A 27,287-nucleotide genomic window follows, 5' to 3' on the forward strand; every position below is an offset into this window, starting at 1 on the left:
TTTGCATTCATCTGGGTACCATTTCTGAAGCTTTAGTCTAGGAATAACTTCTTTGCACAGATGGTTTTTCTCCTATCTTTTCCTGATGGGCAGATGAGATGCAAATTACATGCTCTGTGAGCCCTGCTCAGAGATTAATGCGGAGAAACATACTTAAAGTGTCGGACGTGCCTACCCTGTGAGGAGTCTGGGGCTTTTTTTAATAAGCTGCAGGAACTGTTGCACATTGTTTTCACCACACGTGTCCCGGGACACAGACATTTTCTTCTGCATGTCTCGTGTTTGCAGGCGCCTTGCTCTGCCTTCTCGTGCGGGATGGCCCTGGTCCAGCTCCTCCTCTGATGGTCAGATAAACCTTGTGGGTGGCTGGGAGCAGCGTAGCTGGCTTAGCTACTCCACCCCATTTTAGTCACTCATTAGTAGTGTTAAAAATAGTCCCAGACTGCAATGACAAACAAGAGAAATTCTTTTGCTATTAAAGAAAAACATAAAAGTTTTTAAAAAAGTAAAAAGGGGAGGTGGGGGCAGGAATGCTATTGGGTAACTTGGCCGTGGTTTATATAGCCCCTTCTGGGCATTTATTGCCTCTTCCCCATCAGCCTAGCTCTTCACTTGAAGTCAGCCTAGTTCTGAAACATCCCAGAAACGTGAAGGAGATGTGGCAGTATGTTTGCATTTATGTTATTCCTGATTTTGGATGAGCTGCTGAAAGAAACAGAAATTCTCCCGTGTGCACTCAGACTGGAGGTGGCAACGCTCTGCTGGGGAGCTGGGCTGTCTCTGGAGCCACTGTGGGAGGACTGGTTGGCCCCAGGCCAGGGGACCACCAACTCAGTGATACCAACAGCGATGTCACCCGGGAAAACGGTCATAGCTGGTGGCCCTCACCCTGGAGCTGATATCCCTCATCCCTTTCAGAGAAGGGAACACAAGCTGCTGTTGCTTTCATTTTTATTCAGGTATCAATTAATTTGTCCCATCACAGGTGAGAAAGGGACAGCTCATGTACCCACGTGGCATGTAGCCTTTGGTAAACACTTGCTCATTGCTGGAATTTTTTACCATCTTGCAGTTTTTAAGCCTGTCTTCTGACAGGTTTTGCCAAGCAGGACAGTCCTGCTCCTGGGGAGGGACTAGAGTCACACAGCAAGGCTGAGATTTGTCCAAAGCATCTTGGCACCGGTGAATTTGTTGTCTGAACTAAAGGTGTGATCTGTGCCCTGTGCAATGCTGTGACGGTGAGGAAATAGGAGTAATGTTTGCAAGTGTTCAAAATCTTTTTTTTTTTTTTGAGAAAAACAGTATCAAAAGTGGTTCATGTAGGAAAGTTTTCAAAACATGAAAGAAAGCAAACAGTTTTGTGTAAGAAACCAGTGAGTTCATGGCATTCTTCTCCCCAGCATAGAGAGCAGAAGCATAGATAGGAAAGAGAGGCTTTCACCTTCACTCATGAACGTGACAGCTCCTTGTTCCTGGGTGGGTGATCTACCCAATACCCCCAGGAAAAGAGCAGCCCAACTGAGCCGAGCCCTTTCTATCCCTTTCTGAAGGGCTGGCTCTGCTTGCTTCATTCCAAGCAGCCTGGAGAGCTTCGCAGGCTGCCAGCCCTGCCGCTGGGCAGGAGGAACGCCGGCTGCAATAAGGAGGGGTACCAGAGCCAAACCTGCCCGCCCCATCAGTGCCTCTGCTCGGGGAGCACAGTGCTCTGCCAGGCTTTTCCAAAGCTGCTGTCGGTAAAAATGCCCCTTACTGCATATTTTTTGTTTATTTGTTTGGAGTTGTTTTCCCCCTGGGCAGATTTATGGCTAAGTGACTGTGTGGCCTTGGTGCAAATGAAGGCAAACCTGAAATACTGAAGAGCTGATTTCCTGGGAAGGGTAAAAACGTTTGTTGCACCACTTTGTTCTGTATCTGTTTTCCTGTACTGTCTGCTTTAAAACACTGCATGTTCTGGGCTCAGGGCTCTAATTCCCTTAGCTGCTGACCCACTGAGACCTTGGTACTCCCCTCTGAGTTATCATATGTTGTTACACTTGGAGGATTTCAGCAGAAAACTGGTGCAAACTGGTGGTTTTGGTGCCTTGGTTGCTGGGAGGTGGATGCTCTCCTCGTTTCAGTATCACACACCATGTCAGAGGGCTGCGTGTTACCGCACTGGCAATAGTGCTGCGCAAGCAGCTCAGCTGTGGTCACATCATACAGATCACAATTTCTTTGCTGAGGGGTGACTCACATGAAGGTGACTGGGTGGGGGGGAGTAAGTCAGTGGCTGGGCTGCAGCATGGGGACATGGGGCTCTCCAGGCCAGCTCAGGATGCTTTCAGGTGGCCGGAGCCATAACTGAGCTGGCTGACCCAAACCGGCTGTGAGCCAACTGTGGTGTTCCCCAAAACAGGGTCCAGCAAGAGATCCCCGGGTCCCCTCTAAATCCCCACGATCACAGCTGAGCTCATCAGCACCCACACTGCTGATTCACGTTGCCCCTGCAGCCTGGTTTCTCAGTGGGAGTAAAGTGGGGTGCAGTGCTTCCTGAGATCCAGAGTGGCCCCACAAAGCCCTTGCCCCCCCCAAAAGGTGGCTGCTACCCTGATCTCCATTCTCACCTCTCTACCCACATCTGCCCCATCCCCCCAGCCTGGGCTTTGCAGACTTTGGGTTTGAGTCTGAGCAGAGTGATTTGTGTTTTCCCCATCTCTCTCTCTCCACATGGCAAATGCTAGGTACGGTACATGGCTATATAAATACTATCAAGCAGTATTTCATACTGAAATACAACAGTATTCCATCTGCTTAAGACCTTTGCACCTGAGATAGGGATAAAGTAACAGCTCTCTCCCATGATTAAAACAAAAAGTTTCTGTGTTCAGCATCATGACTCACTCACATTAGCTCCCAATACTGTACATTTACCAAAGAGAAGTGTCACTTTAGGTAAAGCCTTCCGCCAAATGAAAAAAACAAATTGAGCGGATGGAAGGAAACTGAATGTACTGAACACCCAAAGGGCATCTCTGGTAGCTGAGCGCAGCCTAAAATATTCCTGTACTGGCTGCCTGTCCCACGCTGTCTCCCTGTGCCTGGACGGCTGTGAATGATTGCATCGGCAGCAGAGAAGCACCCCCACACTCACGGGCTTCATCTGTTACCCCATGTTTGTAGGCTCGGAGATGGCCCAAGTCTTGCAGATACCACTGAATGTTGTGGTTCAAGGGACAATCCTTTGAGTTGGCCTTGCGGAAGGTCAACCCTTTCTTGGTCTTTAAAGCTTAGTTCCCACGAAAGCCTTGAGAGTCTGTTTGTCTCAAGGTTTTGGAGACCCCATCCAGCTACTGGCCTCACAGAGCATGTCTGAGTCTGGTTGTGGCTCTGGAAACCAGGACCCCTGGATTTGTGTAGGTTAATGCAGAAAAGCCAGTTTCTTAAAAGGGCAGGGAGGAATGATGTTACTTCTTGTGAGATACCCCAATATCATCAGGTCTCAAGTGTGTGCTGGATGAATGGTATTTAACAAAAGTTGCCATGTGCAGCTCACCAGCCTGAGGAACATTGTGTGCAATCTGGGTACTGTACTCAAATCACTTCAGAGAAAAACACAAGGGCTAATTAAACGTGATGGGCAATTAGGAAAGTCTTCCAGCTGGACTTTTTTATACATAAAGGAGGTTTTTTTCAAGGTAGAATAAGTAGATTTGAAGGAAAATCTCTCGGTTTTAGTCAAGCTGTCTTGAGATGTGATACTATCACAGTTCCACCTACCACACATTGTTTGTTAGTGCTGGATTTGTGCCCTGTTTTAAGAAAAGATTAGCATCAAAATGCTTTTTCCCCTGCCTCAGGATGCACCAATAATTGCTGATTGTAAGTGTGCAAAGAGCAGCCTGGCATTATTTTGCTCACGTATTTTAAAGGTACTTTGCTAAAACAACAGCATCAAGGACTGCGCCCTGTTGCGGGTACACAGCACCCAAGGTCTCCGTGTAGCATGAAGGTGAGTGATTCACTCTGAGTAAAAGGGCTGGAGCAGGAGGGGCAGGGGGTGTTTCCACCCTGTTCTATGAAGCATCTAAGCACCTCTCGCTGACCTCTACATTTGCCAACAGAGCATGAAACAACTGCCCAACAACTGCCCTGGGTGATTTAGACAGTTTTTCTGGGTTTGTCCAAATATGTAGGACCAGGAGCAGGGTTGTACTATTTGTCCTGTTTCTTGAAAAAAAAAAATATTTATGGAGTAATCAGTTTATTAGGTGGATTTAAGGAGTAAAATCCATACGCATCATCTATAAGGTGGCAGACTGAACAGAGCCAGCCAGCAGGGCTCCTTCGCTCCCCAAGCCAGGGCTGAGCTGCCAACAGCATGTGATTAATGCCCAGGCAGGGCTGGAGGATGAGCTGGGTCTGATGAGGAGGCTTTGAGGGCTGTCACTCAAAACATGCTGTTGCAGACTGCTTGTCTCACAGGAACACGCCTGGGACGGCGTGACCGTGGGGAAGATCAGGAGGCAAAACCACACTAGAGCTCACGGGCATGGGCAGGCAGCGAGTTGAGGGATGCACCAAGCATCGTCATGCCACAAGGCATCCCTGCGCAGCCCCCTCCCAGCACGGGGGCAAGACGTGGCCCCCTCCCTGCATAGAAACCCGCTGTCTGCCTACAGGCTGTATTATCCCCAAAAGAAGCAGGTTTTTTAAATTTTATTTTTCCTTACTTACACAGGAAAACAGCCTGGAAATACTGGTGAGAAATAAGTTTGGGAAGCAGCTCTGGCATCATCCTGCAGGGTGCTGGCACTGACAGGGCTGCAGCAGGCTGGTCTTATTCTAGGCAGGTTTCCCACACTGACAGGCTGTAGGGCACAAAAGAACCATGTAACAGTGACTAATGAGAATTGCTGCCTGTCTCCACGCAGAAACACTTGCAAAGGGAGGGGTTTCAGGGAAATAAGAACCTTCTCTATCACTCCTCCTTGCCTGGGAAAAATGTGGCTTTGCAAACTGGGGCGCGCGGGAACCTAGAGCCAGGTTTCTTCCCCTCGTCTATCCATCCCCCTCGTCTCTCATGAACAGAAATTTGCTTTACCGCAGACTGCAAACGCAAGGATCTTCTGGCCTGATTATGGCTTTTATGCTCATGAAGACAGATACAAGCTTCCTTGCATGCAGCGGTGCATTAGGAGTTTAAGCTGTGGCTTAAGCCGGAGCCTGTGCCTCCGACTTTGTTTACATCAATAAGAGCAGGCATGTTGCACCATCTCTGCAGGCACGACCAAAAGAAAAAATTAGTACATCTAGTCAGTCTGGCTCAGTTTAAGCGGTTCTGGAATTATGTTCTGAATCTTTTTTAGCAATCTTGAAAGGAAGGAGAGAAATCTGTAATTAAATCAATACATATGTAAACGAGCATCTGCCACAGAACCAGTTTAACTTCTTTGTGTTAAACATGTATTTTTGTTGATGCGTTATTTGTGACATATTCTTTGTATATAAGGGTGTTATTAAATTGGGTTTTGGCTTGATTCAAGCAATTAAATGAGTCAAATCATTCTATGCTTTTGCAGGATTTTTTTAAGCTGTTATGTTGTCTCTTGATGTGTGTTCCTGAGACTGCCTTTCAGCTGACAGTTACTGTTATGATTTATGATTATTGAGAAGCAGGTTTGGATAAATCGCGCGGCTGATAAACTGTCAGTGTTCAGGTTTTCACTGACCAAATGTGGTTGGATGTGAAACTAAGGGCCCTTCTCACAAGACTGCGTTTGGATTTGGTTTGTTTCTGTATTTCTTTAAGAGCCCTTCTGAAACCTCAGCCAAAGCAATGGCTTCAGTAACTTCAGTCTAATTCTTTGGTGGCTCTAAACTCAAGTAGCTCCATTTCAGTTGTCTGGCATAAAGTAAAAATACTGAGAGCCTGAAGTCTTTATGGCATGAAAGAAGATATTGTTATTTCCCATCTAGGAAATTAGTCTGGTCTTGCATTTCCTGAACGCTTAGTGCTGCCATGTACTCCCTGGATAAATGTAATCCATTATTCTTTGTTTCTTTTCTGTTTCAGAGCTTGGACCTTCCTAAATCTCTCTTAAAAAACCAAAAAATTCCTAGCTGATCTCTTTGAAAAAAAAAAAATCCTATTGGTGATTTTGCTGTCTGTGATCTGCAAACTCTGCAGTGACACTCCATGGTGTGTAGGGTTCGTGCATTGCACTTGGGTGCTGCTGGCATGTGGATGGCAGGGCCAGACGATGGGCATTTCTTCTTCCTCAGGTGTATACTCGTTTCTTCCTAAACTGGGAAATCCAGCCGTGTCGGTATGGCTCAGTCAGGAAGGACACTCGGTCTTGCTTCATTAGATATATATTTTGGCTGCAGCAGGTTTTCACCATGTCTGCATAGTCCTCTGTCATTACATTATGCAAATGATGCTTCTCTCTTCCCTTTTGCAGGATATTTCTTTTTATCTCCTGCACTGTGTTGCTTCCACTGCTGTGACAGAAGGAGAGTGCCAACAGCCCAAAGAGCAAGGGTCACCTCGGGCTGCTTGTGTGTATTACAGCACCTGGAGATTGTTAGTGCTGTTAGCCGTACTTTGCATGCCTGAGGATATGCAGTGTGTTTGCACACACGCAGTTAACTTTGTCCCTGGTTTGTGTGTGGGTTCATCGGGCTGCTGGTACTTGTGGTAGATTCATGGTGCAGCTCCTTGGTGACGAATGTCATGTCATGATGCTTGTATGGTAATTCCAGGAGGCTCCATCGGGACGAGGCTCGTGAGCTGCATGGATGCCCAGTATGAAAAGATGCTCACTGATCCCAGAGACTTTAACATTTGTCATGCTCTGCTGCAATCTTTACACTATTGCATTTGTTGTATAGCCAGCAAAAGACACAAGAATATGGATTGAGGAAAGGAATATGAATACTACCTTTTTCCCTGATGATAAAACAAGAAGATATTTGGAAAAACCATCTGCAATGCCTAGTGGAAGAGGTCACATACTCCAGGCACAAGCATATGTCTTAGTCCTCAAAAGGAGGCAGTAACAGACTGCATGCAAGCCAGCTCTTCTTCCAAAGGTCCCTGCTCCCACAGCTACTGCTGCTTCCCGGGGAGCTGTGCTGTGTCCCAGAGCTGCCGTCAAACGGCACAATGTGGGAAGGAAAACTTCCCACCAGGTTTAGCTTGAAGAAGTGCTACATTACGGTATTACATCAGTGAAACTAGTGAATTCCCACTGCTAAGGAAATGAAAACTGTAGAGCAGCTTGCCAAGGATCAGACAGATGGGTGAAACGAGGGAAAACAAGTGTTCCTGCTGCAGTGGGTAACCAAACTGTGGTGCTCCCAGCTGAGGGCTGCTGTGGGAGACAGAATCACACACAGGTCTCTCCTAAATGCAGCTCTCTGGATGCAATCACCAGTGTAGGAGGTTACAAACAAACTTTGCTGGGCACAAGGTGGGTCCTTAATTTCCTTGGTTATCAGCTGCTCTTGGATCTTTGCTCTTAGTGTAGGATGGCTTTTATGCCTGCTGTCTCCACTTCCAGCTGGGCTGGGCTGGCACCATAATCCAGCCCTCAGCTTGTGTAATGGTGTGTGCTGAGCATCATGCAGCCCCATCCCACATCCTCTAACACCATGTGTGGGAACTAAAACTGTCGGTCAGTGCGCTGCCAATTCAGGTGAGAAATTCTGCCCTGCCACTGCCAAACCTTGTAGGGACACAGTGACTCAGACTTCACTTCTGCTGAGTTCTTCCTTTACCTTAATCACATCCCAAAGCTGCTGAGCACTGGGGCTTGGTGCTCACCAAGGCTGTGTGCTGGGCTGATGGATGAAACGCTCAAGGGCTCTTCATTAATTTTGTATGTTAATATCCCCAGGACAGCTATGTAATTTCAAGAACATTTCATTTCCCATGCAGAGCTCTAGCCTTTATCCTACCTGAGGCATAATTTTAAGAATGACGACTCGCTGGTACCTTGCCAGAAGCCACCATATTGCAAAGTATCATAGTGGCAGCTGTTAGGGAAGAAATTTCCTCCTCCTTCTAGGAAGGAGGAGAAAGTTGTCCTATCCCATGACACTGGTTATCCACAGGCTGTGAGGAGGACATGGGAGCAAAAGCTGCAGATGCCCTGTGTTCCTCCAGGCCATGTTGCTGCTCCTGTGCCATGAGAGGAGGGCTCGGCATGTCCTCACCTGTGCAAAGTGGTTGTAAATTGTGCTTCCTCCTTATATGCAGCTGGAGAGGGATTTCTCAGGGTTTTGGAAATCTGTTCAGAGGAAGGAATTTGTCACTGCAAAGCTCTCTGGTCTTACCACCCCTCTTCTGACCTGGAAAAGTGTCCCTGCATCAAGGTGAGCTCACACGGCTCACAATGTGTGCACGTGGTGGGGTTTGGGCTTGCATACCTCAGCGTGCACACAGCCTTGGCCTTGACCATCCCTTATGGGCAGGGATGGATTCAGCTCCAGATCCCATGGCATGGCCAAGACAAGTTACACATCCAGTCTTCAGAGAGAGTACTACAGCTTGCTTCTTACCTTGACTTCACTTCGGTGGGGGGTTTAATAAAAGCAGGTAGTTACTTTAGGAGTTTCGTAGAAGAAGGAACATGACACAGGCATTGTGGTGGTGTCTGTGGTTACCGGCCTTCTCTGCTGGATGCCATGTGTGATGGTGCCTTTGGCCATGACCAAAGAGAACCTGGAGAACTTGGCCTGGATTTTGGTAAGGACAGTGTTTGGCAGCTCCTGAAATGGGCTAAAAGGACATAATAGGGTCTAAGAGAGGCCTGTTGTCTACTGTTAATCAGATACGGCCTTTCCATATGATTCTTTGCAGGCATCATGAAACTCAAGCTCCATCCTCCTGGGAGATGCCCATCCATCTTTGCCATGCAGGGAGGAAAACTTGTTTTACATCTTCTGCCTTTGAACTCAGGTATGTAATGGAAGGTGATATGAGAGCTCCAGGTTTCTACTGAAACACTTGCAGGATTAATTGAACAGTAGGGCTCATTCTTAGAGACCTGAATCATGTGGTTCTAACCTCTAGGTTAAGCTCAGTGTTTTTTTCTGGCAGTAGCAGACCAAGAGGTCATTTCTACCACTAAACTCTTCTGAGGCTGTTTTCAGCAGAATCCAGTGCTTGGAAAATTAACCTGGTAAACATTAGAAGAAGATTGTGCAATTGCCTGGTTTTGCGGTTCATTAAAGTTTTTCATGGGTGGGCACTGTGGTGTGAACCTACTTTCGGTTTCATTGATGTTCTTCCCTTGCAAAACTAAAGAAAAAAAAAAACTGAGTCCCCTTTTCAAAGATCCTGATGACTGCCCCAGAGGCAGCACACTCTGCTTTTACGCACAGCAGGGCGGAATCAGGTGAAATTCATCCTCCTGCACCAGATCCAGGCTGTTGGTTAGAAACTGTCTCTGCATGATGTGGCGCTGCCACAGACCTTCATGGGCTGGGGGGGCCGGTTGGTAGAGACAGGAGGTGTGTGTACGTGGCAGCACTGAGACTCAATATTGCACTACATAATTATTAGCTGCGGTGATTCAGCTCAGTTCTTTGCGAATCAGGGTGAATTCACTGGTCAGGAAGCCAGGAAGGGCAGTGATGCTCCTCAGGAGCTCACTCCACCTCCTCATATCGAAAAGCTCATGGGTCGAGATAAGGACAGGCAGATCACACAGCACAAGCAAAACAGACTCAGCTTGGAGAAAAAAAAAAAAAAAAAAAAAAAAAAAAAAAAAAAAAAAAAAAAATCTGCTAATCCTGCAGCCTCACCTCGAGATACAACCCACTCTGAAACAATATTGCTCTGATTAGGGCTGGCATAGTGATTTTTTTCTCTGTCCACTGAATATATTTGGCTGTTTCTGTCTCTGGATTTTTGCTCTTCCCAGCAACAGAGATGGCTCATTTCAAGAGTGGTGAAATCGAGAGCAGTTGACTTATCTAAGGTATCATAAGCAACTGGATACAGGCAGCAAAAGTAAGCCTGTGTCCTGCCTTCCAGATCTCTCCACCTCTATGCCCAGGTGGTGAAGGCCAAGAGGATCCACAAGCTAGAGGCTCCTGGCCTGCAGTGGGGCATGGGGAGGCTGATGCTGAGGGAATGAGCTGGGATGTGCTCTGGGTTTGCTTTCCTTTCTCTCAAACCACTTAGCCCTCTTTCCAGTACAGTTTCCCCAACTGACTGTTACTGGGCTGACAACACTCAATACTTACGTGGGTAGATTTTTCTTGTGACTCAGCAAAATCATGATAATTTCATGCACATTCTGCTTCCCCTCCCTCAATACTGGGGTAAAACGGTCCTTTTTTCTGTCTCTTTGGTTAGTGTCACTTGGGTGTTTTCCTTGAACAGGGTGTTCAGGGTTTTATTTTCACTGTATTTTGCAGCAAGTGGCCATTTCAGTGTGCAAGCCTGTCCGACTGCATCACATCTGTCTAGTGGTTCCCTCCAGGTGTGCAGGGGGTTTTTGTAGGCCGAAGACTTTCCACTTTAAAACAAAGGTTGCTTTTCTGCTAAAAGGGAATTACAACTTCTGGGTTTTGGTGACTCATTGAAGTACAAAGTGTGTCCCTCAGCCTGGGCTCATGAGGAGCTACTCTGGAAAGAAAAAGGTGTACCCTGAGCAGTGTTTGGGTGTCCCCAGGCCAGCTTTCATCAGCTGACATGGTGACAAGGTGGGGATGTGCTGACTGGGACTCGGTCTGAGCCTGGGCATCATCAGGAGGGCTGAAATCCCACAGCTCTGCAATTTGATGTCAGGATCTGTCCCTTGAACCCATAACCAGCAGCCACCTGTGAGGCACGTAGCTCTGGGTCCGATTTATTATGCATGAGATATGTTTGGAGGAGTCTTTTCCAGATGAAGATTGTTCCTCTGGTGTGACTTGACCCTGGGAGACCCTCATGTGGATAAATGTCGAAATATTAGTTTTTCAGCCCCATCCCCTCCTTACTCGGAGTGCTTGAACAAGCCACATTTTTCTGTAGCTCTACAGGAGCTTTGTCCACACCTTATGGGAAGCCTTTGGGAAGGATGAAGACAGCCAACAGGCTCGGCATGCTTCCTGGGGGGTTTCCAGCCACCAGCCTGAGCATGGTGGGACAGGAGCCTGACCAGAGCTCCCACATCACGAAGCAGCCGTGTGAGGGGGGCCGGGGCTGGGTGTGGGGCTCCCAGCTCAGCAGCCGCTCTGCGGGAGCCTCCTGGGTGCGTGCCTGGCCCCTGTGGTGAATGTGAGATGAGCTGAGGCCTCTCAGCCCTCTGTAAACAGGCTGCAGGCTGCAATCTCCGAGAAGTGCCGTGAATCTGCTGGTAAGAGTGACTTGCACCTAGAAACTGAAGCAGATTCACTCCCAACGTCATCAGGACGCAGGGGCCGGGGCTGCAGCATCTTCTGCCGTCACGTTCCTGGAAGGACGGGAAGATGCCCTGCTTGTGCGTCAGGGCTGTGATTCACCTGGGCTGGAGACACTTATTGGAAATGCCTCTCCTCCAGGCTGAAAAAGACAGAGGGAAATGCTGAAGCTGGTCCAGTGACACACCGTCACCATCTGCTCTGCGTGACCACATCTACTGACCTCATTTCAAGTGTGTAGCACCCTTTGTGGGAAGGATGCTTAACACAGACAGCTCAGCGGGGTGTTTGGAGACCTGCATCTCTCTGGGCAGTGGCCAAAAAACATTCAAAGCAGGTCATCCTCGTGACAAGTGTGTCTGGCTGGGATGGAAATGGTGTGCCAGTGGGCAGGAGAGCTCAAGCTGCAACACAGCCTTTTGGCACTGGTATGTGTTGAAAAGGAAATATCTGCCTTGGGAAAATAACGTATTTGTGGAAATGTTCATCTACACAGTGATTGTGGTTTTAGTTTCCTCATTGTTTAGAAAGAGAAACATCTTACAGACCCTCATGTCAAAGCTTCAGGTAGCACCACCCGCTGCAGCACTGCTATGGGAAGTCTTCATCCTCCATCAGGTGCATCCTCAGAGCACTGCAGGGAGAGGCAGCCCTTGGCCTCCGAGATGCAAGCTTGATATTTGTCATTGCGCTGCCACCATTTTCCTCTGCAGAAGCCCCCCGAGCTGCTGGGACTGCTGGTGTGGAGGCAGGAGTTTGGGGCCGCGGTGCTCACAGCAGCCTGGAGTGCTGGCCCACCGGCCACCTCCAGCTGTAGAGTTCCTGCACACGCAGTGTGCGCCAGGACTCTGCTGTGGAGGAAAGCAGAAGAGAAAATAAATTCCCGGGTGTGTTTCAACACTCCCACTTATCACACACAGCTGTCTCTGCACTGCTTAGCCATGAACTCAGTAAGGCGCAAGCTGGGGCTGGGGTGGTGGTGATATCCTTGTCATGGCCGAGTGTCTTCTCTGATCTCTGCAGCCGAAGCTCCTTTGGTTTGCAGTGCTGAAAAGAGAGATCAACCCCAGTGGACAGGATTGGGTCTAGGAGGTACCTCCCATGTTGGCATGATGGTTTCCATAGCACCAGGAATGTTTTTCTGCTATTTCTACTTTTGCATGTGTTGTTTCCTTTTAATTTTACTAGTGGTCTGAGCTGATCTTGCTGCTCAGGTTTCTGTGCACAGTTCCTACCAAAGGGGTTCTGTCCAGCCCTGCCCGGGGGTTCTCCATGTCACTGCAGCAGTCGGTGACACCAGTCAGTGGGGTCAGAGCTCAGCCTGGACCTGGGCTTTGCAGCACCTCTGGCCACAGCATCGGGGCTGCCGGGCTGGCTTGGGGCTGTCACTGGCTCTTACCCACCGTGGCTGCCAACACTTCAGCTGAGCACACACTAAGCCTGACCTGGGCCATGCGCCTGCCCTGCTCCCTTGGACTGCAGGGAAAGAGGAGGTGGCTGGTGTGTTGAGGAGACACATGCCAGCCCCAGGGTGCTGCTTCCTTGGCTGTGTAAAGGAAAACCTGCAGCTGGGGTCTGTTCAGAGGGAGAAATTCTCACAACATCAGTGCTTTGTGGGAGTTGGACTTGTTCTCTTCTTTAAGCAGGACTTATCCCTGGCGTTAGTACTACAAATATTATTATGATGATGTCAGCAGCAGCTTTTGCAGCTTTAGTTTGTTCTTCTCCCCACAAAGTCCTTTGCTCTGCAACCTGAAGACTCTCCTGAGCTGTGCCCACATCTCCCGGGCGAAGGGCAGACAAGGTTACATGGGTGCTTGGTTGCAGGGCTCCACTGGCCTCGCCTGCAGCACCACATCCCAGCATAGAGGCCCTTCATGTTTAGCAACAAGTTTCCATGCGGCTGTGTGCGGCAGGGATGGAAGGATGGACGGGGCAGGGAGGGAAGCCAGAGAAGTCAGTAGATGGCAGAGTTGGTTTAGCATCTGCTCTCTGTCATGTCTCCTGCAGGCTCACAGGGATTTAATGCTGGATTTGTCGTCAAGATGCCACCCCAAAGCTTGGGCCATTGCTGCCTGGCCTAGGAGCAAGGTGTGGCTCGGGGTGCTGCAAACCAGCTGGTCAGGACAAGCATTCACACCACGATGCTGCAGCAGCGGCAGCGCTGGCACCGTGCGGGGAGAGAGCTCCTCGTGACGCCTACGTGCCTGGCTCAGAGCATCACAGCTTATGGTGCCGAGACAAAAGGGCTGTGGGTTACCATTGCAGTATCTATTGCACACCATTGAAGGTGACGCCGCTTTGCTTTTGCATCAGCTTACAAGAGATTCAAGATCGTTTTTTCTGCCTCCGATCGTGCGTGCATCGACTTGGTTAGGCTCTCGGTCTGGGTGTTACTAGAGAGCAGTGGTTGCATGTGGGTTTCCACACGAGCACAGATCCCTCCTGCCCACAAGCATTGCCTTCTCCATGGGGATGGACTGTCCCAAGCAGGGGCTGAAGATTTTCTCCTCAAAGCCCACAGGTCAGAGCAGTGCTCCTTATCTGCGCGTCACCCCTTTGGCTGCTCACCATTGCTGACTGATCTTCTGCCATCACCAGCAGCGTCACTCACTCTTGCTCACCCCAAGGGGATCCCAGTGATCCTGAGGGATGAGCACAGCCTCCCAGGGGATTCAAAGGTCAGCAGAGGGAGGGGTAGAAACGATAGTGAAGGCTGAAAGGAGCTGCAGTGAAGAGCCTTGGAGGTGATTCTCACAGTGGTGAAGAAAACCCTATGAAAGCATTATGGAGGTTGATGCATGTGACGTTTTGAAAAAGATGAGTAATTTGCATTGATATTGCCTTGGCAGGGGCACTGTGGTTTAATGGAGGAAATAAAGGCAGAAGATTAAACTGGTGAGTGTCAGATCAACCCCGGGAGATTGCCCATCTCTTGATAATTTCCAATTGGGATCCAGATGATTTGCTGCAAGATGTGTCGGTGCCACACAGCCCCGATGAGATAACCAGGTATGGCCCACCCGGGGCTCAGACAGCACAAGGGCTCTCTGCAAACCTCCAGCTGTGGAGGAAAAGGCTGAACAGGATGGCCGCTGATCTGGGTTCTGTCTCACCCACCTCCCATGACAGAATCCACCCAAAGTCCTTGGGGTCCCATCCATCCCAGTGCTGCACATGGCATCACCTCCTGAACTTTGACCAAGAGCTGTGAAACCTTCCTTAGGTCACAATGCAAGCCCTGACCTATGGGCATGTCCCAGCCATGTGGCCGGGGACCCTCGCGGGGTGGTGGGAGCCGAGGGCTGGGTGTCTCTGCTGTGGCAAGGCTGAGTTTGGCCCCATAGAGCCCAGCAAGTGCTTGCAGGTGGCTGCAGCAGCAGCTGCTGAGGGCTCAGCCCCATAGGGTGGGGAGGAATGGCAGCATCTCTCCTCTCCTCCCAAGGGTTTTGTTTTGTTTGTGAGTCCCACACGGATGCAGAAGACATAGTCCCTGCATTTTGGTCCTGTCTCAATGGGGCGGGCGGGGGAGGAAAGGGCAATGCAGAGACAGTTCTGGGACCCTCCCCACCCACCCCATTGCACCGTGTCGTGGGAGGCAGCCGCTGGCGTTGGCAGACCTGTAGCCTCCCGTGGGTTTTGCTTTTCCCCGCTCCTACCATCTCTTTTCACAACATGAAAGGGCTGAGCCTCGCCAGGGCGTTTCACTGTGCCTTTGATGCTCACGGGCCCCCGCACTCCGTGCCAGGGAGAGCTGCTTTTGGCACTCAGCTGAGTGCGGGGGGATGCACGGGATGCTCCCGCTCCCTTCCGCTGTGACTCAGACAGCAGGGGCTTGTTTGGCAAGGTCAGGGCCGTGGGGCTCCCCATGGCAGGCTTTATTTTTAGGAAGCTGGGAGAAGTAGGTGCAGCCGTCACAGCAAGAAGTTTCTAGTGCGATTTGTGGTTTCACAGCTTCAGTAAGGCTCAGCATCAGCAGTTTAGAGGCTGGGTGCCCTCCGTGGCTCAGCACAGCAAGGCTGACATTGCCACCCAGATGTGCAGCCCAGATGTGGCACAAGAGCCATGTGCCCTTCAGGGCCCTCCATCCTCCATGGGGTCACCAGGGCTTGTTTCTCTGCCTTTCCCTGCTCTCCACCCACCTTGATCCCCTTGGGAAAGGCTGGCTTGGGGTGGGTCCATGGGGGGTATAGCAGGGTGGGGAGGTGAGGAGGGATGGAGGGAAGGGGGCACAGGGGACAATGGCCCTCAGAACGGGGTGGCTCAGAAGGACAGCAGCACCCCAATGCCATCGCCTGCAGCTCTTCCTCATTGCTCTCTGCTGCTCTGGAGGGTGGCAGAGAAGGGGCAGATGTTCCCTCACATCTCTGGGGAAAATGCAGTGGAGATGACACTCTGCACCCTGCTCTGATCTACCTGCTGAACAGCAGGACCCTGGGACAGCTTGTGTTCATGTCTGCTGGAGCTTGGAACTTTTGCTGACCTCCGCATGGGGGTCTCCATGGCCAGGGGGCAACAATGAGCGATGGGGCTACAGCCAGCCATTACCACCATAGTGGCTACAACCACCACCTTCTGCTCTTTTCTTCCAGACACCCTGTTGACACCTTTGTCTATTCCTGAGGCTGCTTCTAGCTGCTCTGGACTCCAAGAGCTTTCTCTCATTCATACTAAGGTAAAAAAATGAACGGAAACTACAACGCAACCTTTCCTTCTCCGGATGCTGGTGATGTTTTCTGTGGTGTTCTGGCTACGACTGTTCCTTCTTCCTCTCTGGTGACGGGGTTCTCCTGGAGACACGAAATCTCAGAGGATGCAGAAGAGGGAAAAATCTGAAAAGTGACAAAGCAATGGTGGAAAAGCTCAAATTTCCCTTTTTGTCTGTGGCCCCTGCATTGAAGGGAATTAATTCAGGTTTCTCTCATAGGTTCCCTTCTGCATCCCACCCACGGTATCACAGGCAAACTCCTTTTGTGACTCAGAATAAAATCCTCTTTTTGAATGTATTGTTCTTAGTACTGCAAAGCACCCAGCATTTTTTAATTGTAAAGAGCATGTGGGGCAAGCAGCAAATTTTAAAGAGCTAGTCAGAAAACCACAACAGGCACCCCAAAAAAAAATCACTCTCTTCTCATCAGCTTTCACCTTGCTGCCTTCAGAAATGCTCCCAGCCTTTGATAAAGCACCAGGGCAGGCAACCGGATATTTTCTCAGTAAACAAAACTCTGAGCACTGAGTACAAGTGGAGACAATTTGCTGATCAGCGGAAATACTACAACTAGGTCAATAGGAATGCAAGCGATGGATCACATTTTCCCATCATCTCACCCGGGGGTTATCTGGCTGGAGGAACCGTGCCAGTTCGGGTTTATAAAGCGGGTGGGTATGGTTACATTCAGAGGGTTTGGGGGTTGAAAGAAAACTCTGTTGGTTTCTCAGTGATGGGCTTATAACCACGTGAAGGTGTGACTTCACCTTCCCTGGGGTTATCCCATGCAGGCAGACTCTTCCCTTTGATGCTGGGTCCTCTCCCTGTTGTCCATTGTCTCTGTGGACCATGCCCCTCTTTCCCCAAGGCTTTTCCCCAAAGCTGTGTCCTCATTCTCTACTATGCCCCCCCATGGTCCCACAGCAGCCAAACAGTCAAGGATATGCAACCATGATGCTACCTGTCCCTGGCACGGGATAACATGGGTTTGAGGATTTTGAGTCTTTCCCCCCATGCCTACCATCCATGTGAAGCAGTGAGATGACAACGGAGCATGTCCCCAGGGGCCCACACCACCACACACCCTGCAGCAGCTCTGTCCTGCTGGTTTGCCTGGCTCTGAAGAGCAACAGTGGTGGGATGGCCCGACGGAGCTCTGCCTTCCCCAGAGCTTGGTCAGCACCTCCTGGTAGATCTGGCACTACTGACATTGACTCTTGGCTTGAGCCAGAGAAGCCGCAGGACCTGATGGTGTGGGGTGGAAGAGATGGCTCCGGAGAGTTTTCTCCCTGGCAGTCAGGGCAGTCAGGGGCTGGATTGCTGACGTGGAGGAACAGTTTCCTGAAGAGGAGCTGCCAGCCTGCCCTCCCTGCTGGCGAACCTCTGCCAGGATCCCCAGTGCCATATTTTCCACCTGATTTCTCCAGTCAGAGTGCTGGTGACTAGTGACTCTCAGTTTCCCGGTTTGTAGCACAAGCTGGACAACCCTCCAGTGATGTTTCTTGCTGGGTACTCAAAACTCGAGCCTTTCCCGATCCCCCTCACTCAACCCAGCAGCCCCTCTGAGGCTGCTGCCAGCTCTGGCCTCCTCAGCAATGTGCCTGCAATGGGGCCGGTGATGTGCCTCAGGGTTTCCGGCGTTACCTAAAGGTTCTTCTCATTTCGGTGAAACAGTAACGGGTGGCTATCCAGAAATGGCTCTGAAAAGGTTTCATCTGCCAGGGACAGCCAGGGCTCAGGAATAGTACGGCAAAACCTCACTTGCTGCTCTCTGTAACACTCACCGTTGTGGTTTCACACTTTATCGGTGGCCCCTCAGTCCCGACACTCAGAATTCTGGGAAAGTATCAAGAGATGACTTCTTATGTTGTTTTGCTTCTCACGTAGAGACTTCCCCCAAATGTGAGTGTTAAATTCAGAGGAAACTCTGAGGAGCCCTGGAAAATGCTGGTGAGCGCCATGGGGCTGAAGTACAGGGCAAGGACTTTGGGGAGCAGGTGCTGATCCCCACTGTGGCCTTGTGGTCCTCAGCTGTGTGGAGTGTCCTTGAGGATGTCCACCACAAAATGGCTTTTTTTCTGTGTCAAACTTGCCGTGGCAGGGATGGCGTGTAGGAGCTAGGTGTCAAACCAGACCCCTTTGAGGACACCAGGGATAGTCTTTCCAAAGACAATACCACTTTTAAGATAAAAAGGAATAAAAGCAGTGGCTTGGCAGTGCCCCCAGACTGTGTGTACGCTTGGTCCCAAGGGTCTCAAGACCAAGGGACCAGGTCCAAATCCCAGTGATGCCAAGGTGACTCACTTTTGCGACCCAACATGGTCGATGCCCAGCACTGTCTGGGTCACCTCACCGCTGCCAGGAGGATGCTCCCGTGAGGTCTGGGAAGCCCCGGTGAGCTGGACAACAAGGCAGACCTTGGTTGGCAAGGGTGTGTGGGCAGCCCCCAGGGCATGGGCACCCAGGGACAGGGACCCCAAGAGCCACTCTCTCCTCTAGAAGGTAAGAGTGAGACTTGGGGGCTGGCCTTGGAGCTGACAGCCCCATCCCAAAGCTCCTGGCATCGCAGAGGGATGACAGTCCTGGTACAAGGAGGGGTTATATAGCTCCAAAGCACCAGCCAGGGCCTCAGCCCCAGGGTGTCCTCTGCCCAGCTGCTGAACTGCTGTCCATGAAGACCCTGGTGCCATCCCACACTTGTGATTTGGATGCTATATTTAGGAACACAGTGACCTGACAAGGTCAAACTCTGACTTGGTTGCAGAGATGTTTGTGCTTTGTTACCAGCTTTTGCATTTTCAGCTCACAGCTCTCTAACCACACAGGACAGGATGCGAGAGAGTGGGTAGATAGCAAAAGCAAACGCTGGACTCCATCCTGCAACGCTCTGTGCAGCCCCGACGAGGCACTGGGTACCCTCCTCTCCTGGGGTTGCTGGTGAGCAGCACCCTGCTCAGTGCCCTGCTGTTTCTAGCAGGATCCAACCCTTTATTTGCTGCATGCACATCTGATAAGAGCATTGCCTTTAGCATGCTACTTTCAAAACAACTTTACATGATGACTTGATGACTGACTTCAAACCAGCATCCCAGCCCCCCCTCACAGTACAGTCTCACAGCCCTCCTCTGCACCCCAGCAGAAAACTGGATTTATCCTCTTTGCACGGAGAAAAGGTGCTTTTACCCTAAATTATTTTATCAGTGGTGCATGGCTGTGCAATGTCAGATGCTTGAAGAGCTTTGGGGCATCCCTGCTGCCAGCTCGAGAGGTGTGGAGGCATAGGGGGGACATGGGTTTCCCAAAGTTGCATGGAGGTGATGCTGGGAGGTCAGCAGCTGGAAGGAGTGCCCAGCAGCCCCAACAGCCCTTTTCATGCCTGAATGTATAGATATAGGCAACATGGGTAAGTGGGGACAGAGTCTGAGATGGTTTGTGTCCTTGGGTACAGGGTGAGAACTTCATTAGGGTATCAAGAAAGCTGCTTAGAACTTGTGTCTCCAAAGTGATGGCCAAGCACCAAGACCTAAAGTCTTGCTGACTGTGGAGGAGCATGAAAGCTGTGTCCACACTGGGGTTGCAGTACCCATAGAGCTCGTCCTGTCTCCAAGATCATCCAGCCTACCCAAGAAGAGACTTCATGCATGGGAAGCACAAGGGAAGGCCAGAAACCAGCACAACCCACCGGCCTCAGCCAAGTGTCTTCACTGCAAAATCATCCTTCTCATGAAGGAAACAGAGGGCAAAAAGCCTTTCTTCCCCTTTTGGGAAACAGCTGAATTTCCAAGTGTTTCCTAGCCCCTGGCAGCCCACAGTGCTGTTCAGCAGCTCTGTCTGTGTATTCATGGTCTTAATTTCTTTGAAGACAACTTGCCATGAAACTTTCATCCACAGCAGGAAAAAAACACCGGGGTGTAGTCTGGGGTGTTTCGAGGGCAAATATGAATATATGGAATAAGAATCTCTCTCTGCTTCTGGTAGAACGGTAGGAAAAAGCATGGAAGTGCACCAGAGAAGAAAGTCTAAGCAACCTTTTTTTGTTGTGGGAGACGGTAGTGAACAAACCTACCCACTACGAAGAGTTTTTTCCAGGAAGTGTAGGTTGCTGCAACATGTATCCCTTGAGCAGCAGGTGCTCACACAACAGTTCTCATGCTACTTGCAAGCAGCGCATTTGAAGGAGCCCCAGCAACGTGCACGGAGGATGAACGAACCCTACAGCCCTACGACACCCCGGCCCATCAGCAGCACCTCACCCAGCACCATGAAAATGTTCATGGGCTTCCTCGCTGTATTTATTGTAGCACAGACGATTGGGACCGTACTCTTCTGTTTGTATCTTCACATGAAGATGGATAAGGTAAGTGGAGAAATAAGGTTGATTGTTAATGAGATTTGCCTTCAGCCGTCGCAAGATCTGCTCACCAAAAGGATGAACATGGTAGAAGATGGTGCTGGCCCTGGATGGATGCAGGAGTGGCATTTATTACACCCGTGTTCTCATTTCTGCTTTAATTTGACACTAAGATGTACGCTGAGGAAGAAATCTCTTCCCTTCATTAACAAAACGAGAACGGATCAATCAAGAGGAGCCATTAACAGCAAAGCTGGCACCCAATGGACAGTCTGAGGAGAGGAAAGCATGGTTTAAACACACAATTTTAGACTATATTAAGCTTGTTGGTGGTTTTTCTGGTGTCATAGCACTTGGCAGCACTGTGACACTAGTCATGAGGATGGGGGGGGCCAGGAATGAAATTTTTTTTTTTAGTGTTTGCATGTGTGAATTTTGCCAGTATCTAATCTCTTTCTGCTTAGGGGAGAGAAGAGTGGATCTTAGTACTCTGTCTTTTTTTGAAGGACACAGTATCACTGATCCTGTACCATACCTGGAACAGTATTTACCAAAAAATTAGAAACTGAAAAGCTGGTTTTGAGGTTGCCATGACTGCAGCCACACTGCACAACGCTTAAAATCACCGATCTAAAGCTACGTTTCTCCAATCCAGAAAAGACTACCAGCTAAAGAAATTAAATGTATCTAAAACGCAGAATGAGTTCTTACCAGATAAAATGATAAGATAATCATTACTGGTTTTTAAATGTGTTGTGTCAATTTAAATTGAAATGTAAGTGGGTATCTGATAATCTGCAAGGGTGGAGAGCAATCTTGAGTTAGAGGGGTTTAAAAGTTGAGGGACTTTGCCGCGTGGGGGCTGCAGCCTGGGGCAAAGTGGCAAGTTGAGGGTCCCGGGTGGAGTAAAACATGACGGCACGGGGTCGTGGTAGAGGATCAGAGGCAGCCGAAGCACAGTTGCAGGTGGCAGAAAGATTTCATCTGCCTTCAGACCTCATGGCAAGGTCTGAAACCCGACCCTTCACATCCCAGTGCTGTCTGCGCTGAGCGCTCTGCCAGGCTGTGTGTCCTCATGGCTGTCTGCACTTCTCTTTCTGTTCAGCTAGATGTTGGGTTTTCAGAAAAAACAGGTGTAATTAAAAAAAACCCCAGTATTTTTATATATATGTATATATATTCTTTTTTTTATAGTTTTCTGGATTTTTTAATATGATTTTTAAATCTGAAGCTCTTGGCAGAATTCAGCCCCAAGCCACAAGTCATTTTGGTCTTTTTGCAGCTCTTTTAGTCAGTAAGCTAGTCAAGAAAATGCAAAGCCACCCTGCATGGGCAGGGCAGCATGGGGCTGAGCGAGCATCCCAGCTGGGGCCGCTGGGGCAGTAGCAACGAGCCCCGAGCCACTCACTGAGATTTCTCTGCTGCTGTCTATAAATGCAGGCCAGTGGATATTTGCCACCTGCCTTTTGGAAAAGGCAGAGTGGGAAATATAAATTAATTATCAAGGTGATAATAGAAAATAGGAAGGGAGCCTGAGCAATTCTCCTCTCATCCAGCGTTGCCAACATCGTCAGCCCCGTGGGTGCCACTCCCGGCGGATGCGGGTGCAGATGCTGTGCCGGGCGAGTGGCGTGAGCACCTGGTACCCGGAGCGTGTCTGCCTGGCTTGTCCCAGTGCTCAGCAACCGACCCGAGCTCTCCAGGCTGTGGTTTATCACTACCAGGAATACCGCTGGCTCCGCCGCCAGCCGTTGCAGGTTTCCCACTAACATCCCATTCACCCTCTCTTCTCTCCCTGCCGGCAGATGGAAGAGGTGTTGAGCTTAAACGAAGATTACATCTTCCTGAGGAAAGTACAGAAATGTCAGACGGCAGAAGGTCAGAAGTCAACATTATTGGACTGTGAAAAGATTTTAAAGGGCTTCCAGGACCTCCAGTGCAAGGTACACTGCTCTTAGGCAGATAAAGACTCTGCTGAATGTGGAGGGGGACTCCCAGGCACACACACAGCTTTGCCCCAAGTTTTTTCTAAAAACTACGGGTGCCCTTTACCTTGGGGATGCATAGCACATGACCTTTTTTACTCGATAGTCTTTTTGCACTATATTGATATCATTGACAAATATAATCCATTTTTTTCTCAAGACAGTCCTGGTCAGAGCCTGTCCAGCTGCGACACGCTGAGGGATGCTTAGCGCTTGCAGTGGGAGGGATGGAGCTGCAGCCACCCTGGCTCGGCACTGATCCCACTTTGAAAAACGTTGATTTTCTCCTGTCTGGCACCTTTCATCAATCCTGTGGCAGGGGACTGTGAGGATGCTTATGGCCACCTGCCACTGGGAGCACTTTTACGCCCACCTTGCCCAAGTGTCAATGACAGTGCAAGGCTTGGGCCAGGCGGCACAGCTCCTGGCAGCCAGCAAGGAGGAGGATGCTGTGCAAATGCCACCCTACGGGCTCAGGGATGGCACCCCCAGCCAGTGCAGTGGCTCCTGGCATTTGGGTGCAAAAGAGCCAACCTGCACTGCAATGTCCTCCTGGAGTGGCTGAGGGCTGCCCAGCCAGGGGTTAGGCACTCTCAGCCTCCTCAGACCTTGAATTCACTGTTTAGGAGGGGGCGTGCTGGCCAGAGCAGGCAGGAGAGGGACATATCTTCCTCACCGTCAGTGCCTGATTACATCATATGCCTCAGCTAAACCCTCAGGTTTGCATCTGTACCCAACCAACAACAGAAAGTCATGTCTGTGATGGGCCCTGCTCAGCAGTCTTGAAAACCCCCCTTCTTTAGGGGCAGGGATGTGCCTGGCTTGCTGGGCAGCATCTACAGCCTGGCTCTTGGACATGGTTTTAAATGAAAAGGAGAATTTTTTTTGTTTCTTTTTGGTTTTTTTGTTGTTTTTTTGTGTTGTGGGTTGGTTTTGTTTTTTTTTTTTTTAATAAACTTTCCCCGTTGCATCTTTGTAATTGCATAAAACCTAAGATCAAAAACCAGCCCATGGTCCTATGTTATGCTGGAGGGGCTCTGCAGCTTCAGTTATCCTCTGCCAAGAGCTGGCAGAGCTGTTGGGGCCAAAGAGCACTAACCTAAGCAGTGACCAGAGCATCCTTTACACAGAAGCTTTCAAAATCATTGATTTGTACATCTTAAAAACCCGCACATATTTTTGCTATTGTTACAGGATGGGGAAGCCAGCAAGCAGCAGCCCAAGTTTGAAATGCAGAAAGGTGAGTTTCCTGGTGCCTCCACTGCACCCGCGGCTTGCTGGGAACAGGAGGAATAGCTTGGCCTGGGAAGGGGTTTCCTTCACCCTGCAACAGCCCACAGGTGCCCCAGAGCATGGAGGCAGGGACGGGGTCAGGATTGGAGCATCTCCATGGGGGTAGAGCTGTGCATGGCATGGGGCTGGCAGAGGAGGGCACTGGGCATGGCTGCCTCACCAGGGCAGGAGGCTCTGGGTGGCCTGGAATCAGTGAAAATGAATCCAAAATTAAATCTGTGGCCTTTTTTGCATTGCAGGCAATAAGCACCATGAACATCCCAATTTGATGCACAAGAACGCGACATCCGTGGCAGGTAAGGGGTGGGCACATCCAGATCCTGTTCCCGCAGCAAGCAAGGTGGCAGACCCGTGGGCTTTATCCCTCAGAGGCTCCACCTTGAAGGCAACTAAGCGTCTTTACTGAGCAGAGGCCAGACCCCACCCCACTCAAAGCTGAGGGGGCACTTTGGTGTCTATGTCTTCTGAGGTGGATTTGGCCCATAGAGAAATATCAAGGGTTGGAGGAGCCGCAGTCCCCGCAGAGGAGCTGTGCTGCCCAGGGTGGGACCGCGGGAGCCAAGGCATTGATAACACTGGCCTTTCTGATTTGCAGCAGAGAAGAGGCAACCAATTGCAGCCCACCTGGCAGGTCAAAAGAGCAACAAGTCTGTCTCAGGTAAGACAGAGCCTCTCGGCACTGCCTTGGCCAGGGAGCTGGCAGGGCACAGCAGTGTGCATCCCCCAGCCCAGACCCTGCCGTCCTACTCTGTGGCTCTGTAAGGACAGGGAGAGGGACCCTACAACTGCCCCAAAACATGGCAAATCTCCCAGTGGTCACGTCACCATGGGCACCTGTGCCACGGGAGTTTGCATACCCCATGCCAGCTGTCCTCAGTAGGCTTATACATGCCTTCCTAGAAATACAACACTATGGCTTAACATTTACAGCGGGTTTTTTATGAGTGGAAAACTTTTTCATGTTTAAGGAAACCAACCTCTGACTTCTGGACTCAAAACTCAACCCTTTTTCTCTCCTGGCCATGTCTTGCTGGGGTGGTTGCTGCAGGAGGGCTCTGTTGGCATATTGTATCTGCTGATGTAATCATCTTCTCACCTGTAATGGTCCTATAGCAATATGGGCTGGCTGATGACTTTACAGCATAGATAGCTCCAAACTGATTTAGGCAAGCTGTACTTATTCACAGCCACGGCCACGTTAGGTTTGAGGAAATGCGTGAGGCCATTTGCATTTGTGCATCCTTCTGCACAGTCCATGGTTGCTCTCGCAGCTTCATCTGCCAACGCAGCCTTAGCTAAGGGATTCCTTCAAGAGCAAGGATTACCAGAGAGAGTAAGAATTTGCAAGGTCAGACTCTCAATCTGGCAAGGATTTCACAGTCTGAGTACTTTTGATTTAATTCTGGAGTAACTGCCAGTAATTGGCAACTGCTCTTTCCATCTCTGATGCAGTATTTCACCCAGAGCTCAACCTACCTATGAAAAGCTTAGTGTTAGATAAGATCAAAGAAGTGAGAAACTCACTGCATTTTAAAACTCCCTGCTTAAGCACTTGTTGAGCCTATAAAGCAGGTTGAAATTGCCCCAAGAGCAGCAGCTGCCTGGGGCTCAGCCCTGCGCCTCGGCAGTTGGTCACAGAGGAGAGGTCCCCGTGGGATGCACAGGCAGGGACCATGGGCTGTGTGGTTCCCCCAGGACCACCCATGTCATCCCGCTGCATGAACTGGGACTGTGGGCTGGGACAGTTGAATCCGTTGTTCCCCTTAGAGCCAGGTTGCCCGCCCTTGCTGCTCTCAGGGCTGTCTCTTGTAGGCTGGGGAAGGTGGAGGTCCAAAATCCCTTCCAGAGGTCATAGCTGAGCTCAGCCCCTATGGCCGTGGTTTCCTGGTCTCTGTAGTGACTTAACTGTGCTGGCTCCAGTGGGAGTGCATGTTCATGAGCTACTCTGATGACACTGATCGTGCCCAAACGCCATGGCAGTAGCAGGTCTGCATGGGTCTGGGTGGTCCCAGTGGTGGCAGGCAGCACTTGCCATGCAAAACCCTTTCAGCTCTGCACCGTGCCAGAGACTGAAAATGTGGGATGTTTATTTTTGTTCCTCCTTGTCAAAAATCTCACCTTTTCTGGAGGCCAAGTGGAAGAGGAATTTTGGAGGAAAGGCAGCACCCAGTTCAGAAAAGCTATGTGCCCTGGGATGGGTGACTCTGAAGACAGGAGCTGTGGTGTGGGTCTGGCAGTGCTTTGAGGGCTCAGAGGCTGTGCCACTGGAAGCTGTGGAGACAGCAACCCTACAGGGATGGACACAGGGGTGTGCAATCCTCCACCCTAAGCATTACCACTTGGTTGGATGAAGGAAGTAAGATGCTTGCTCCTTCGCTTGCATCACCAATTCAAGAATGTCAAGGTTAATGGCCAGAAACACAAGTTAAATGTGTCCTGGCCCTGGGGAAGGAGACTCTGCTCCCCTGGGCTGGGGATGGTGTCCTGGGCAGGACCCACACCTACACCCTGCAGCAGACAGAGGCTGTGATGCCAAATGTCTGTGGGGTGTCCCCCCAAAATCTGCCTGCCAAACTGGTTGTCTCCTTTTCCCAGCTCATCTGCCGTGCTTTCCCCCTACAGTGCTGGAGTGGAGCACGACGATGTATGGCCCCATGAGCAACGCAATATCCTACCAGGAGGGGAAACTGAAGGTGAAGGAAGCAGGGCTCTACTACATCTACTCCCAAGTCAGCTTTTGCACCAAGGCAGAATCTTCAGCACTCTTCACCCTCTATATTTATTTGTATCTCCCCATGGAAGAGGACCGGCTCTTACTGAAAGGACTAGACACACACAGGACCTCCAAGTCTCTCTGTGACCTCCAGTCCATCCGGGAGGGAGGTGTCTTCAAGCTCCGGGAAGGTGACATGGTCTTTGTCAATGTGACAGACTCAACGCTAGTGAACTACAAGCATGGCGGCACCTACTTTGGCATCTTCAAGCTGTAGTCAGGAGGGGGCCACCCCGAGATGGGGGTCCAGCCCCACTTTGTTGAGCAAAGTGGCTTTCCCTGTTTCCCGTATTTATGTTCCTCTGCCTCATTGGTTTTCTTGTTCTTAATTTGTATATTTTGTTATTTATTAATGAGGGCCAAGGGGCTCTGAGAACACAAATGGAACAAAGTTTGAAGTTGTGGTTGTTTGCACTTTCCTTTTTTCTTTTGTTGCCAACGGTTTGGTACATGCTGGTGTTGTGTGTCTGGGTCCACCGTGCCCCATGCACCTGGCAGGGTGGATGTCCCCGTTATGTCACAAGAGCTTTATTTAGCAAGTTCTACCATCTGCGTTTCTTTCCTAACAACGTAGGATGGCTCAGGGTGCTCCAGCCAAGCTAGGTTCATACATATCTTCTGTACCAATCTGCTTACAAAACATCAACGGAAAAACATTAAAAGGCTTAGGAACGTCTCCTCTAAAGGAATCAATCAGCCAAGCACTGTCCTCACATGCTAGCTGCTGGTGATGCATCGTTGCCACCCTAACTGTCTGCTTTATCTTGAGAACCCCCTTTTTTCCACCCATGCCTTTCTATG

General features: G+C 50.1%; 1 protein-coding gene across 1 annotated transcript; it reads left to right on the forward strand.

Moving 5' to 3' along the window:
- The first annotated feature begins 20,231 nt into the window (after positions 1 to 20,231).
- CD40LG (CD40 ligand) lies at positions 20,232 to 26,848 on the forward strand. Its single transcript, XM_026848879.1, has 6 exons — positions 20,232 to 20,441; positions 22,241 to 22,378; positions 23,615 to 23,660; positions 23,953 to 24,009; positions 24,309 to 24,371; positions 26,336 to 26,848. The coding sequence occupies exons 1-6, from the start codon at positions 20,286 to 20,288 to the stop codon at positions 26,701 to 26,703; spliced, it is 828 nt and encodes a 275-aa protein (XP_026704680.1). The 5' UTR covers positions 20,232 to 20,285; the 3' UTR covers positions 26,704 to 26,848.
- Positions 26,849 to 27,287: the final 439 nt, after the last annotated feature.

Source organism: Athene cunicularia, assembly GCF_003259725.1.
Source record: "Athene cunicularia isolate RWA chromosome 4 unlocalized genomic scaffold, athCun1 chr4_part3, whole genome shotgun sequence".
NCBI lineage: Eukaryota > Metazoa > Chordata > Aves > Strigiformes > Strigidae > Athene > Athene cunicularia.

Coding starts and splice junctions, on each gene's coding strand:
- CD40LG (XM_026848879.1), top strand. CDS start 20,286: ATGAACGAACCCTACAGCCCTACGACACCCCGGCCCATCAGCAGCACC. Junction 22,379..23,614: donor TCCAGGACCTCCAGTGCAAG/GTACACTGCTCT, acceptor CTATTGTTACAG/GATGGGGAAGCCAGCAAGCA. Junction 24,010..24,308: donor GAACGCGACATCCGTGGCAG/GTAAGGGGTGGG, acceptor TCTGATTTGCAG/CAGAGAAGAGGCAACCAATT.